We start from the raw sequence: 15,948 nt of genomic DNA, 5'->3' as shown, positions 1-15,948 counted from the left end.
ATTGGAAAATCCCTTTAAAGCGATCTCACATTCTATTGCAATTTTGGATACTTTAATGTATTTTTTTCATGGTTTTCAATAAATACGTTTCTCTGTTTTAGACTATTATTTACCTATTCTGTTCTTCCCAGCTACAGCCGGAGATCGCACCAGAGGGATCATTCTCTGCTAATATTTCTTTGCTCGTAATCTTGCATAGCAAAGTCTTGCAGGCACAAATGTATGAAGGCCTAACATGTAAATGCAGTGACTAAGAGAAACATACAAAAAATATATTGTACCAACAGTAAAATGACCAACAAAAATTTCCAATGACCGACTCCCCCCCCCCCCCCTTGTCTCATGCATGGTTGGCTTTCACATTATAAATTCCATGTATATATATATATACATACATATACATATATAATAAAAAAAGAAACAAAAAACCCACAAACCTTCATTTTCAGTGCATATATTGTGTTTCAGCCATGAACACTCAGACATTCAAGACTTTTTGAACACAGATCTCTAAAAAGATTTAAAGGGAACCTGTCACCACCTATGTGCAGCATGAACCAAGTTATGGCTCTCATAGGCCAAGTTCTGTTGAGTCCGGGGATGCAGTTTTTATACTCACCCAGCTCCCCGTTCCCATGCTATCACCCATGGAAGTCCGTGACAGCAAACTCAGCTGCAGAGTTGTATCTGCTGATGCCGACTTCAATGCGTGACAGGGCAGAAACAGAGTATAAGAACTGCATCCCCAGCTCTCCTCCGAAATGGGTCTATGAGCACCATAGTTAAGGCTGATTTAGACACATGGATTCTCGCTCAAAAATTGCTCAAAGCCTTCTTATGAGCGATAATCGTTGTGTCTAACTGCACTGACATCGTGCAGTTTTTGTTAATTAGTCGCCAATCGTTCTCGTTCTGAAAGAGAACTATCAGCCTTATCAGGAGTTCAGAGAGGGATACAGCTGATCCTATTGTGAACAGAGTCGGGGTATGAAGAACACAGTGCTCCAGCTGTATTCTTCATACTCCGCACAAAGCGCACAGCTGTATAACAGCTGAGCGCTCCGTGAACAGCTGGGGTATGAAGAACACAGGGGTCCAGATGTGTTCTGCATACTCTGCTCGGAGCGCTCAGTTGTATAACAGCTGAGCGCTCCGTGAACAGCTGGGGTATGAAGAACACAGGGGTCCAGATGTGTTCTGCATACTCCGCTCGGAGCGCTCAGTTGTATAACAGCTGTGCGCTCCAAGCAGAGAACAGCTGGATGCAGAAGACAAGCGGCCGGCTTGTTTTCTGCATACCCCGCTTCGAGCACTGACAGCTAAGCGCTTTGAAAAGAGAACAGCTGGGTGCAGAAGACAAGCAGCCCCACTTATCTTCTGCATACCCCACTAGGAGCGCAAAGTGATCGCTCAGCGCTTGAGCGATCACCTTGCCCTGTAAATGCACACAATGATTATCACTCAAAAGACATCTTTTGAGCGATAATCGTTGTGTCTAAACCAGGCTTTAGTTTGTATTGATCATAGGTGATAACAGCTTCCCTTTAAATTAGTGGATGTTGATTTCTCACAGAATACAGACTTGAGGGAAGTAGGGGTAACAGCTGCCCCCTACTGGCTGAACTGGTCAAAGCAGGTGGTGTAGTGCGATACATCTATAGAAAGATGATGATTCTGAAAGAGCCAGAAGATCCCCTCACCTTACATCACCTGTTCCTTAAACTAGTAACAGTGTAACAGTTTAGAAGGAAAGTATATATGGGACATCCACTTTAAAGGAGTGGTACAGGGTTAGGAAAAGATGGCTGCTTTCTTTCCAAAAACAGCACCACATGTGTACACAGGTTGTGTCTGGTATTGCAGCTACGTCCCATTCTCTTCAGTGCAGCTGAGCTGTAATGCCAGACACAATCCATGGACAGTTTGATGCTGGATTTGGAAGAAAGGAAGTTTAAGGGGAGCCACGACTTTTAGTAAGTACTGCTAGCTAACTAAAGTTCTACATTTCTGAATTTGGCTCCCAAGAGCTGATCCTAAGGACTGCAACTGACAGAGGAAGGAAAAGTTGTTTGTTGTCCATAAGACGACTTGACATGTAGGAAACATTCATAGGGAAATACACCTCAAGAGATCTGATTCTCAACTCACAGTAAAGGAAGGAAGACTTGAGGTAATACACCATGACAAAGTCCAGTAAGACGATAGAGTCATCACAGTGCTGGAATTCCTGCACCATGTTAAAGCACTAAAATATTTATGAGGTGCTTATGAACTCTTAGAAACTGAAACCTCAATTTCAGAACCCTCTTGTTTTCAAGTAAGCGCTCAGGGTATAGGGACACGGCACATCTGCGAGTTCTCAGCCGGAGGGAGTCGGTAACACGGCACTAAAACAATGCGGCATTGGTCCCTCGAGCAAGGGTTGAATTGACACTGCTTAATACACTTGCAAGGGTGTAGTTACTGATGCAGCGCTCAGAAGGCAACTCTATCCTCCTGTCTCCGGTTCCAGCAGAGCGTGCTGTTCATAGTTGCAAAGTTGTCTTCTTCTTCCTGCTCCTTGGCAAGTTCAATGAACACCTATGAAGTGCAGAAAAAGTACAGTAATACATTGGGTTGCCAGTGCCTCAGCTTGCGAGCTTTTTAACTGGCGAGCAGGCTCTTTCCCGAATTTTTGCTGTGATTTAAGAGCAAAAGCTCAGGTTATGAGCCTGCTTCCGGATTGCTTGAATGCAATGGCCTGTCGGCACCCCCTGCTATGATTTTCAGGGAAGCGCTTTAAAGATAAGCCCTTCCCTGAAAATCATCTCTAGCTGTAGTAAAAAATATATACTCCCCTGTCCGCTGCTGCCGGGGCTCAGGCACGTCTAGCCGCTGCTTGTTCTCCCTGCACTGCTCTGAAGTATTTCAGCAGGCAGGGATTTAAAATCCCCGCCTGCTGAAAGGGCTGCGTCTGATTGGCTGAGTGCTCATTGAATGACAGCTGAGAGCTGCCTGTGTTTGGTCACAGTGCTCAGCCAATCACAGGCAGTGCGCTCTCCCATTCATTGGAAAGCTTCATAGCAGTGCAGGGAGAATAAGCGGCAGCTAGACGCGCCTGAGCCCCGGCAGCAGCGGACAGTGAGTATATATATTTTTTATTACAGCTAGGGATGATTTTCTGGGAGAGGCTTTTATTTAAAGCCCTTCCCCGAAAATCACTGCAGCGGTTGCCGGCAGCTTATTGCTTTTAATGGGACAGCGGCATCCCCATTGAAATCAATGGGAGAGCTTGCAATCCAGGATTAATGGCTTTTCCATTCAATGGGGAAAATTGATTTGACTTACAAGTGTTTTGGGTTAAGAGCTTTGTCACGGAACGGATTAAACTCTTAACCCAAGGCACCACTGTATATTGTGAGGAATAAAGAACACTAGGAATTCACAGTCTGAAGTTCTATCAATATAAGCAAGGAACTACTTTGCTCCCTGTATATTATATAATATCTTACACTCCATTTACTGCCAGAGCAGCACGTAAAGTTGCAATCATTTTGCATTATTCCCTGCAAAGCAAACTTACCCTTCACTGCAGTATGATATTGCCAACAATTGGCATGTGCTATTAGTTACATTGCACTTCTGTTTTGATACCTGTGGGTGTTATTATTGTCATTAAATTGAACCCATTAGATATTTTCTCTAGACAAGGGTCCAACTGCTGGGACCCCCCACAAATTGCTGAAATAAAGGGGCTGCAACAATCTTCCAAATCCATGCTCCTTCACACTAGTCTGTTGAGGCCGGCTTTACTTGGAAGATACTACTCAGACATTTCTGATAACTATTAATATGCTATACGTATATTGGGTATACCCTTTAAAATGTGAATTAACCTAATATTACCTGTTCAAGAGTTGACTGTGAAAAGCTGTACTCCTCAACATTGAAAGAACGCTTCACTAAAGAAAATAGATAGAAAGCAATCTAAGTTTAATGCATACTATAAATATTTAAATGTTTTCCAGGACTTTGATATGGTGGCCCATCTTTAGGCCATCAACCCTAAGGCCTCATGTCCACAAGTGGATTAGAATTGCAGCAATTGCGCGGGACACCCGCACAGACGATCCGCAATTCAAGCCGCCCATAGCTGAGACATGGGCGTCCGCAGTTTAATTAAAGCATGCGGATGTGTTTTGCAGACCTTCTGGTCGGGAAAACAAATTGCAGCATGCTCCATTGTGCTGTGGATCCCGCAAGGACGGCTTTCATTGAAGTCAATGGAAGCCGTTCGTTGCCGCAGCCCGTCCACAATTCAATTGCAGATGGGCCGTGGATTCCACATGAAAGCAGGAGATGTAAAAAAAAAAAATCTCCACTGCGCATGTGCGGCGGTGCTCCGGCCGATGCTTCCACACACATCCACAGAGGAGAAAACGAAGACCCGGACAGGTAAGTAAAAAACCCACAATGTCCTCGGCCACAGGCAGGGTCGGATTCCGCTGCAGGTTCCCGGATGTGGAATCTGATCCGCCGGTGGACATGAGGCCTTAAACCCAAGACATCAATATAACACTGCTGGTTGTCTAATTCCAGGCACGCCTGCTGATTAACTGATTAAAGAGGCTGTTGTGCTCCAGCAAGCTCAGCTCAGTCATTTTAGCAGCAGCTGTGCCTGGTATTACAACTCACTACAGCTTCATCACACAAGCATAGCGATTTTCGGTCAGCCGTGTCACGGCCACAGTGCGACCGAAAATCGTGTGAACAGGCGCACAAATCGGCCGTTTGTGTACCCTTCAGACGGCCCGGGTCCGGCGCATATATGCCTTGCTCGGATTGCCGTTGGGCAGGAGCAGACAGTTTAGCTGTGCTAAACTGCCTCACGCTTTCCACCCCCTCGCCGGGCTCTTGGCAAGGGGGCGGGAGCTAGTGTGCTAAGTTCTCGCCCCCTCTCCACCCATTGTTGGCTGCCAGCATTGGGAGGGAGCAGGATGGGGCAGGAGCTTAGCAACTAGCTCCCGCTCCAACCCCTCCCATTGCAAACAGTCGGCAAGGGGCGGAGAAAAAGAGGGAGAGCCTATGACAGCTGTCCTTCTCCGGCAGCTGTCATAGGCTCCCATAGGAGTCTATAGAACCACCACCGTATTCCGGCCAGGAAGATAGTTCTTGAACTCTCTTTTCTGACCGACGTAAAAGTGCCCGTCTCAAATGCAGTATCTTGGCCAGCCGTGTGCTTTTACACCGTGGGAAAACGACCACCTGAACTGATGCATTGTAAATCAATGCATCAGATGGACAGCATATATCGGCCGGGCCAACCAAGTTACAACACCAGGCACAGCCGCTTTCAAATAGTGGTGCTGTACCTGGTAAACAATGAAGGGTACTGTTGCCCCTTCAATCAGTTGATCAGCAGGGGTGAGAGATCCACACAATCTGATATTGATGACCTATCCCAAGAATATCTCCTGGGGTATCGAAAGGAAATCCATCACACCACCTCTTATGGAGCATCAGAAAATAATAGCCCTAAAAAGACTGGACCCTGGACCATTATGTACCCTAGTAGATTAATTTTACTAGATTTTAGTGACTTAGGCCCCATTTAGGCAGAACGATTATCGTTTAGAAAATTGTTCAAAAAAGTGAAACTGAGCGATAATCATTCAGTTTAAACGCAGGCAACGACTGAACGACGAGCGAGAATCATCAGGTTCTCACTCATTGCGCAGTTTCAGTCAGCATAAAAATCTTAAGTGACTATAGAATACATATGCTATAACGAGGGCTTCTGTCTTTTTCAAGCATTCTTGCACAGCTACAATGTTACACAGACAAAGATGGCATCATGTACTAAACGATGCTCTTACCTTGCTCCAGATTGAAGAATGCCTGCGAGAGAGACTGAACGTCACTTTTAGGAACTTTGTATGACATCAATGAAGCAAAGCTGAAATAAGGAAAGAAATAGACAGGGGGTCATAAAAGTAGAGAAACACCCATATAAAATGAAAGCCGTTTGGCAGATGGTGATCACATTTTAAACACAACCTGTGAGGGAAGGTGGAAACCTGTTGGACCATAGCAACAATACAGAAGCCATCTTGACTGCTTCCCAATCATTGTTAAGACTTGTTAGAAAGTCACATTGATTTGAAGGAATGCTGCCATCCAATAGGTGGCGCTGCAGAGGTATTTTTCCATCTTCCTTATTTGCTGTACCACTTGGCATACAATTAGGTCTCTTTACATATGATGTTAGGTTAGGTAGAAATAGTATCAGTTCATATGTGCAGACTATGTTGTCTGCACATTAAGGCCCATTTACACGGAAAGATGATTGCTCAAAATTCGTTCAAAAGATAACTTGAACGGCAATTTTGAGCGATCATTTTGCATAAACTGCTAGGTAGCTACTTAGTATCTTATTAGCGTGCAAATGAAGCCTTTCGCTGAATGCAGATAACAGCTGGAGATCTGTTATCTTCATTCAGCTCCATTGTTCTCCAGTGGGTATGCAGCTGAAAGAATCAGCGCTATCCCGCAGAGAACTCAGCATGCGGTCTGATAAGACCACACATTGATTTTCAAGCTGGCTTGAAGTCAGCGATAAATGAATAGTGCACGAAAAGTGCACGATGAGCACATGTTTAGACACAGCCATTATCGCTCAAAAGATGGTTTTTGAGCGATAATCGTTGTATCTAAATGGGCCTTTAGTCTGCACTGAACATTTAGCTCTCCTATATTGCGATCTGGCTTTCTGCATGCTACTACAGGACATGGTGATTGGGCCGCCCTGCAGTTTATCAGGTGATGCCTATTTTGGCTTCTTTTTGTGTGAGTTATGTCTTTGCACATTTTTTCCTTTCACCTCTGTGATTTTAATGGTAATTAGCAAACATCCATTTTACATATAATGCAGCAATGGAAAGTTTATACAGGGGCATCTTTATTAAACCTATGCCCACCTGAAATAATGCTATGGTGGCTGTTTAAAGGCTTAAAAATTTGTAAAAGGGTTTATTCACACGAGCGTATATATGGTAGCGATATATGCTGCAATCTGATGCATTGGATTCCAATGCATCAGATCAGACGAGTGATATTCCGCCGCGTAAAAGCACCTGGCCGGCCAAGATAGCGCATTTCGGCCGGGACAGCCAGGAATGACAGTTCAGGAACTGTCTTTCCCGGGAGGAATATGTCAGCCGCTGCATAGACTCTTATGGAATATGCCAGAGAAGGGAGGTGGGAGGGAATTCAGCAATGTGTCTGCTAAAATCCCACCCCCTTCCCTTTTCTCCACCCCTTGCCAGCTGTAAGCAAGGGGAGGGGGCGAGAGCTAGTTGCTAAGCTGGCCAGCAGACAAGGGGCAGGTGATTAGCACACTAGCTCCGCCCCACTCCCTTCCCTTGCAGAGAGTCGGCAAGTGGGTGGAAAGGGGGAAGGCAATTTAGCAGAGCTAAACTGTCTCCCCCCACCGGATGGCACTCCGGGCTCGGTGTATATGCGCCGTGCCCGGGCCATCTGTATGTACACACAAATGGCAGATTTGTGTGCCATTCACGCGTTTTGTACGTCACCAGCGGGTGCACTTAACATGCCTACGCTTGTGTGAATAATCACTTAAAGTGTATTTCCAGGAGTACTTTTCAGCCCAACATGAGACTGGGAATGGACCAATGGAATTGCATGCTTGGTAGTACAGGTGCTGAGGTAATCTCTATTATTTGCAAGTATCATGCAGGTATTGGTACCTCTGGCGACAGACATGTAACAAAACACAAGAAACAAACCTCAAACCAAAAATTGTTGCAGCCCCTTCCCAATGTTTAGACTTGGTAGTCATTAGGGTGCTGAGACCTAGTTATGCCTTAACAAACCTCTCTTGGCGACAGGCATTCGGGAAGTGTTTCAGGACCTCCCGGTGTAGAAGCTCCATCTGCTGCACCCCAGAGTCAGCATCCAGTTTCAAATCTAAAGAGAAATGCCGACCAAACTTGCTCTTCAGGTGCTGAACAGACCCAATGTATCTGGGGAGAAGAGCGACTATTACCATGAGTTCAGAGACATGGGTATCCGTCATTCATTGATCTGTCGACTGCACCCACCTCAGCTGCCCAGATACCATGATTGCCACCCGGTCACACACGGCTTCTGCCTCCTCCATGCAATGTGTGGTTAGCACCGCTGCCTGCTCTTTGCCTTTGAACGTAGACCGGATCACCTTCCTGAGGTATGGATGATAATAGTTAATGATACACTGATAATGACTACAACCAATGACAGAGCTTTCAGAATAATCCTGCAGTCAGAGAAAGTGTACAGAAGAGGAGCGCGGCTATTCTCACCACATGCGCTGCTTAGATTTGGAATCCATGCCGTTGGAAGGCTCATCCAGCAGAACGACATCAGGATTTCCCAGCATGCTGAGTGCAAAGCACAACTGTGGAGTAGCGAGAATACAGTAAATGAGCGGAGCAATCCCTGCAGAGTAGCTTATGTGCAGGTCTATTCCAAGAGGCCGAAAATCACCTTTCGCTGAGTTCCCATGGGGAGCTTCTTCGCTGGTTTATGGAGATCCTCCTTCATGTCCAGCGTTTCTACTACCCTGTAAGTAATGAGAACTGATGAGAACAATAACGTGTTTCCCCGAAATAAGACAGGATCTTATATTAATTTTTGCTCCAAAATATTTCTTTTTTACATGTATAGGTGCCTGGACACCATTTAAAATCATGTTAGGGCTTATTTTCAGGGAAAGGGGGACCACTATTCACACCTAGTGATAAACTATATGGCCAAAAAGATCTGGAGTTCAGGCGTTTCCTGGATTATAGACAAAAGTTTGTCACAAGATATCGTAGGATAGATTCGCCGATTTTCCCACTGTGGATTTTGGTGTGGATGCATGTCAAAATCTGCATAAGGCCAGGTTTCACGCAAGCGACAAAATCGCACTGTGACAGCGCTACAAATCACATGTATGTGAAGCCCAGGGTTTCCTTCACATTAGCGATGTTTGTAGGCGGCTACATTGTGAGGGAAAAAAATCATAGCATGCTCTATACATTCTATCGCATTCAATAGCTGTGATTGGTTTATCGAGCGCTGCAGTGATTGGTTCTTGAGCGCTGCAATTCAACCAATTACAGCCAGCGCTTCCTGGAGGCGGGGATTTTGAACCCTTGACCAGGAAGTGCTGGCTGAAAACTACAAGCAAGTGTGCCAGAGCTGCGGAGAAGAAGTGCGGCAGAGCTGACGGTGCCTGCTAGGTGATGTATTGTTTTTTTCTTAATGCAGATAGGGCTTATTTTAGGGGTAGGGTTTATATTTCAAGTTCCCCACAAAATCACGACAAAAGAGCACTACAAAGTCGTGCGACTTTGTGGCGACACAAAATCATGATATCGCCACAAGAAAAAGCAGCGATATCACACAGAACACAGATGCGATATTGCTGTCGCCCATGTGAAAGAGGACTTACAAATCTGCACATAATACAAGGGTTTTGCTGTGGATTTGGGTACTAATTCTGACACAGGTTTTGCTGCCTTATTTGAAAAGCTGAAATCCACACTGAAAACCCACCGCATAAATGAACATACTGCAGTATTGTAGGTCCATTAATGCAGCGGATTTTAATGGGGGATGCGCAAGTTCCATAATCGTCCATCACTATTACTCAGAATGACTCCTGTATCCTGTAGACGCGAGAACGAGTGAAAGCGCAGAATTATGAAACCCATGCTTTTCAATGGTTTCATTCACATCTGTGATGCTTTCAGTCATGCGATGTTGCAGAATTTGTAAGAATTTGCAAGAAAATGCATCGCTGATGCTGAGTCATCTTCCAATTTTATCGCGATTTTGCAATTGTTGCAAATTTTGCCTGTAGAATGCGTGTCGAAAGTCTGCAACATGCAGTATTACGTAAGTGTGCCATTCGCTCACAGTGGAAGGAATCTGCAATGAAGTCTAGTTATGATGCTGATTTTTAAATCCGGAGCACGCACTAGGTGGGTGCAGTAGAAAAGCAGTGGATGTTCACAGTGTATTTCATTCATTACAGCGTTCATTGCGATGCGATAAGTGAAATCCACAGTGAAAAGCAACTACTACCAAAATGTACAACAATGCCCGCTCAGACCCTTAGGGCTTCTTCACACATCAGGATTTTGTGAGCCAAAACCAGGAGTGGAGCCTACAGAAAGTAGAAGGGGAAGATTGGCATTTCTTCTGTATTTTGGCCCCGCTTCTGGTTTTGGCTCACAATATACTGATGTGTGAATAACCACTAAGGCTGCTTTCACACAGCCGAGAAAACCGTATGAGATTTGAGCATTGCGAGATGCACAATTCCCGCATGAATATGAACCCCAATTGAATGGGGTCATATATGTGAGTGATATCTTTCCACATCGCAGTGTGTCCTATGTTTGAGCGTTACTTTGAAACACTTTGCCCATTGTTTCCAATGGGGCCGGCAAAAACATTGCACCAGAGGATCGCTGCTTCCCTGGAGTGATGCGGGGCGTTTTTGACACAAAAATGCCTCGCACCCATGGGGAAATCGCATGTTCCCGAGCACGAAATCCTGAAATTCGCCTAAGGCAGCCTAAGGTTGCATTCACACTTACTGATTTCCTGCAGATTGTGGTGCAGATCTTCAGCAGATTTCACCCCTTTAATTTAAATTTAATTGAAAGAGTGAACTCTGCAGCAAAATCTACAACAAACTATGCATCGAATCAGCTTCTTGTGAATGCCCCCTAAGGCCACCCTCACACGGCGTCGGTAAAACATCACTATTTTTTTGCGGCAGTTTACAGCAATTTGTATTGTCACTTCTGAACACAGGTTACTGCGTTCAATAGCTTTTTTATAACCCACCCCATCATTCTGATGGGTGATGAGGTGCATTGAAAAGCATGAAAACATGCAAAGATAAAACGGACAGCGCTCGTAAATCATGGCTTTAAAAAACATTTTTAATGCAGCATTTGAGTGCAGGTCTGAAATCAATGGTAGCGCTGTACGGCGATTAGCGGTAAAAAGCACACATGTGAAGGTGGCCTAAGGCTGTATTCACATTGGGCTGTTTGAGTGCGGACCTGTGCCTAATACTTGCTGGACATGGTATGCCTGCCTCAGTACCGCCCAGTGGGCAATTGCATCTCTCCAAACCCAATGTCAGATTGGCAGGTAGAGGAGGTATGCTTCAAAGACATATTATTACATCCAAGGACATGTTATATTATCCAGTTATTATACATTACCTTTTGATTACTTCCTTTAGGTTGCTTTTGCTCATGCCTTTGATGGATCCGTAAGTCTCAAGGTGCTCTTCTAACTTTAACTCAGGCCAGAGGTGGTTTACTTGAGGAGAATATCCCATAAACCGAATTGGAGCATTTCCTCGTTCTGCAGAGTCTGCATCACCTATCAAAATCTATAAGCAAAAAAATCAACCAGATCTCCTATTAGTGTAGATTAATACAACATCCACATCTGTCTGTATACTTAAAGGGGTATTCCCATCTCAGTTTGTATAGCTGACATGGGAAACCGCTACTACGCCGGGCAGCCAGCTGGAGCCTACCGAAAGAGCCAAATGCTTAGCACATAGCTCTCATCCAAGTGAATGGGCGTTAGGGAAGGAGCTGCGCTGTTTCGGTAATGTTCTGAGTTATGAAAACAGCGTAGCGCACTTCAATTTCCATTCACTTCAATGAGAGCCATGGAAACGACCTGCACTAAACACTTAGCTCTTTCCCCTTGTGGTCGTATTAGAGGTTCTGGGTTTTGGCATCTTGGCCATGAAAAGCCTAGATGGGAATACTCACTACTGTAGTAGTGTCATTACCTGCTCCCTCAGACCTGTGAGACTCGGCGTCCTTTAGGTCCTTCTCTCTTGTAGTCTAACATTCTATTGCTTTGCATGTGATACTGACCTGTCCTGCATTTGGCTCCGTCTGACCCACCATCATGTCCAGTATTGTGCTTTTTCCTGATCCATTTGGCCCCACTAATCCAAGAATCTCCCCTGAAGAGAACAGGAGATGTTTAACCCACAGAGGCCTGAAAGGAATCAGTACATCTGCCGTATCTGCGACCATTCTTGGCAGCGACATTCTCACCTTTCCTCACACAGAATGATATATTATTGGCCACCAGTTTCTTCATCGCTTTTCCAATAATGGTTTTGCCACTTTCTTGGTATTCTTTGTGTAAACCGCTGACCATGACAGCAGGTTTCTGGAATGAAGACAAAGGGGAAGACTAATGGGTAAAACATTGGTTTGATATTATGGTACGTTTTACAGAACACCAAGCTAACGGAAGCAAGCACACTGCGCTCGGCCATGTGGAAGGGAGTCATAGACTGACATCAGTCCCAGCGAGCAGGACCGTGTAGGGAGAAAACTGATTATATTTTATGAACTTTTTGCAGCAACTTCCCGTTTTTTTTATTTTCACTTTCCACCATTGACCTGCACGGTCCCTGTGAATAATGCCTTATTTTTATTCTCTGGGTATGAGTATAGTGATTGCAAAGTTGTACAGTCTTTTTGTAAACATTTTATTACCTTTGCACAATAACACCACATTTCATGGAAAAAAATAGTTTTTTACGTCGACGCATTCCAAAAGTACATTTTCATTTTTTACATTTTTTCTGTTAAAGTAGTCATATGTAAACTAACTTTATCTTGCCTGCATCATCTATTGGCATCTGAGATCCAACTGCTGTTATATCAGAGGATCACTTGGGAAGAAATCCACAGTATTCTCATATCCATGCAATTATTCAAAAGACCGTGGCTAAAAATCACGTGAATGGACGATGTCCCGCTATCAAGTCCCGAACTTAATTAGCGGTGATTGGAAGGTTTGGGTTGCTTTAAAAAAGCGCTGCTGCCCCGATATAAGAGGTGAAGGAAACCCCTTCTCCACAGGGCTTTTTTTCTCAGCAGGGCTGGAGGGATATCCCCGCTGCGGGATAGAGAGGTTCCCCTGAAGGGGAGAATAAGGGATTCCCCTGCTGCTGGGGATTTCCTTATTCCTTCCTGCAGGGAAAGCCCGGTATTGTGATGCTGGTGAATTCCTTGATCTCCCCTGCAGGGGAACACCGTCATAGCACTGCTGGGGATTTCCTTCTTCTCCCCTGCAGGGGAACCCCGGCATCGCACTGCTGGGGGTTTCCTTCTTCTCCCCTGCAGGGGAATCCTAGTATCGCGCTGCTGGGGTTTTCTTCTTCTCCCCTGCAGGGGAATCCTGGTATCGCTCTGCTGGGGCTTTTCTTTCTCTCCCCTGTAGGGGGAACCTCTCTCTCCCCGCAGTGGGGGAATTCCTCCAGCCTCATGGAGAAGAAGGGGGCTCCCCCGGGGCTTGCCTTCAGCGCTCTCTCTCTGCCCCTACTGCAGAGAAATTCATCTAGATGGAGATGAAGGGAATGCCCGGGGAGTCCTATTATCCCTGCAGGGGGCTAACAGGGACGCACAGAGGGACATTTAAAACGTGCTTCTGGGTTTAGCGCCGTGGCAGCACTCCCTCCCCTCTCCCTGTTCAGCTCCCATAGAAGTCTATGGAAACTCCTGCACATCGTGCACCAAAGATCGATCCGGTCCCATTTTTTTATGCAGCAGGGAAAGTTTTTTGCGTGGCTAAAATCCCTTCATCTGTTTCCATGGGAAACCATTGGTTCTAACAGTCTCAATTTTTTTTGCACATTTAAGTTAGCTGTGCAAATTCCCTCGTGTGAACGAAGCCGTAACTCCATACTTGAAGTTTAACCCCTTGAGTGGCACGCCCGGAAATTTTCCGGGACGAGCTCCACTGCTCATAGCAACATAGCCCGGAAGATTTCCGGGCTATGTATCACTATGGGAGCTGCAGAGCACAATGCCACAAGCTGTGACAGTGTGCTCTGCCTGCACAGACCCACAGAGAACAAAGCAAGGGTTTTGAAAAACCAGCAGAAGATATTGCCGATATGCCGGCAATCTCCTGCTTTGTTTACAGGTTGCTATAGAGACCATCGGCTTGTCAGAAGCAAGCCGATGGTCTCTGTGGCAGGGAGAGCGTGGTGCTTGGCTGTGAGAGGACAGCTAGGTACCTGCTCTTACAGCAGAGATCAGAGAAAACCTCTGATCTCTGCTGTGTTAACCCTTTACATGCGGCAGTCTATGTGACTGCAGCATGTAAAGGGCTGTCACTGCAGCATGTAAAGGGCTGTCACGATCGGACCCCCGGAATGTGATCAGGGGGTCCTGATGGGTCCCTGTGGAAGTCCCCTAAAGGGACAAAAAAAAAATTAAAATTAAAAAGTTAAAAAATTATAAAAAAAAAAAAAAAAAAACTCTTCTCTTCCTTTACTTTGTAAAAAATCAAAAATACAATCACACATTTGGTATCCGTGTGCGTCGTAATGACCCAGAGAAGGAAGTTAATACATTATTTAACCCCTTAATGACATGGCCCCTTTTTTTCTTTTTTCCCCATTTCTTTTTTTCTTCCCCCCTGTTTAAAAAAATCACAACTTGTCCCGCGAAAAAACAAGCACTTATATGGCCATGTCAATGGAAAAATGAAAAAGTTATGGCTCTTGAGACGCAACGATAAAATTAGTTGAAATTCAATGATTAGACCATTGGCTCGTGGCCAAGTTTTCTTCTACTCACTCTCTGTGTCCACGTGTCTCCTATTGTTATTTTATTTATGATATACTTGTTTATTGGTCAGCTGCTAATTAATGTTATTGGGTTGTATCTTTCTAATTTATGATCTAATGATCTTTTTAAGCCCGATTTCACAAGGCCGAAAAAAATGTGCGGGATTTCTGTGCTGTGAGATGCACAAATCTTGTACGACTATAAACCCCATTTTTTAAATGGAGTCATATATTCGCAGCATGTCCCATCTCTTCGCATTCACCACAACACATCGCCCATTGATTTCAATGGGAGCTTTAATGCATCGCATAGATCTCGCATGCTGTGTGACGTACATCCGAGTGCGAGGTTTCCCACTGAAATCAATGTGAAACATTTCTGATCCTCTATCACATGTGAAACTAGCGCGAGAGAATCAGAACTTCACAGATGCATAGTAACATAGTTCGTAAGGCTGAATGAAGACAATGTCCATCTAGTCCAGCCTGTCTAGCCTCCCGTTTTGTTGATCCAGAGGAAGGCAAAAAACCCCAAGAGCAGAAGCCAATTAGCCCTTTTGGGGAAAAAATTCCTTCCCGACTCCCTAATGGCAATCAGACTGTTCCCTGGATCAACCCCTAATAGTTCCTACCTGCCTGTATACCCGGATTAACAAATAATCTTAGATTTATAGCTTATAATATGCTTCCTCTCCAGAAAGACATCAAGTCCCCTTTTAAACTCCTCTATGGATTTTGCCATCACCACGTCCTCAGGCAGAGAGTTCCACAGTCTCACTGCTCTAACAGTAAAGAACCCCCTTCTATGTTGGTGATGAAACCTGCATTCTTCTAAGCGTAGCGCATGCCCTCTTGTTACCGTTGCAGTCCTGGGTATAAACAGATCCTGAGAGAGATCCTTGTATTGTTCCCTCATGTACTTATACATGGTTATTTGATCCCCCCGTAGCCATCTTTTTTCTAGAGTAAATAATCCCAGTTTTGGTGCCTCTCTGGGTATTCCAGTCCCGTCATTGCATGTATTGGTTTAGTTGCCCTTCTTTGAACCCCCTCCAGCACTGTAACATCCTTCCTGAGCTCCGGTGACCAGAACTGTACGCAGTATTCCATGTGAGGCCTGACAAGTGCAAGGCGTTTTTGACTGAATAACGCCTCACATTTGTGGGTAAATCGCACGTTCACGGCCCGATATTGCGCTCGCCCCTGTGTAGGTAGCCTAATAGTGATCATTAGTGGGACTTATTTTACAGCATTGCGCTTTTGTAGCACAGTACAATAAGAGCTGC

General features: G+C 45.1%; 1 protein-coding gene across 1 annotated transcript in view; it reads right to left on the bottom strand.

The window, feature by feature from the left end:
* Positions 1-345: 345 nt before the first annotated feature.
* Positions 346-15,948, bottom strand: part of LOC136587286 (cholesterol transporter ABCA5-like) — a 205,783-nt gene continuing 190,180 nt past the window's right edge. Inside the window, exons 30-39 of the mRNA XM_066585834.1 lie at positions 12,129-12,246; positions 11,943-12,034; positions 11,268-11,440; positions 8,524-8,599; positions 8,340-8,434; positions 8,100-8,219; positions 7,872-8,021; positions 5,856-5,935; positions 3,886-3,941; positions 346-2,580 (exon numbers count right to left, since the gene is read on the bottom strand). Of these exons, the coding sequence (XP_066441931.1) occupies positions 2,476-2,580; positions 3,886-3,941; positions 5,856-5,935; positions 7,872-8,021; positions 8,100-8,219; positions 8,340-8,434; positions 8,524-8,599; positions 11,268-11,440; positions 11,943-12,034; positions 12,129-12,246 (1,065 nt within the window). The 3' untranslated portion in view covers positions 346-2,475. The remainder of the gene's footprint in view (positions 2,581-3,885; positions 3,942-5,855; positions 5,936-7,871; positions 8,022-8,099; positions 8,220-8,339; positions 8,435-8,523; positions 8,600-11,267; positions 11,441-11,942; positions 12,035-12,128; positions 12,247-15,948) is intronic.

Source organism: Eleutherodactylus coqui, chromosome 13 (genome assembly GCF_035609145.1).
Source record: "Eleutherodactylus coqui strain aEleCoq1 chromosome 13, aEleCoq1.hap1, whole genome shotgun sequence".
Lineage (NCBI taxonomy): Eukaryota > Metazoa > Chordata > Amphibia > Anura > Eleutherodactylidae > Eleutherodactylus > Eleutherodactylus coqui.
Note: the sequence above shows the minus strand (reverse complement) of the source record. Positions and strands in the feature narration are given on the sequence as shown.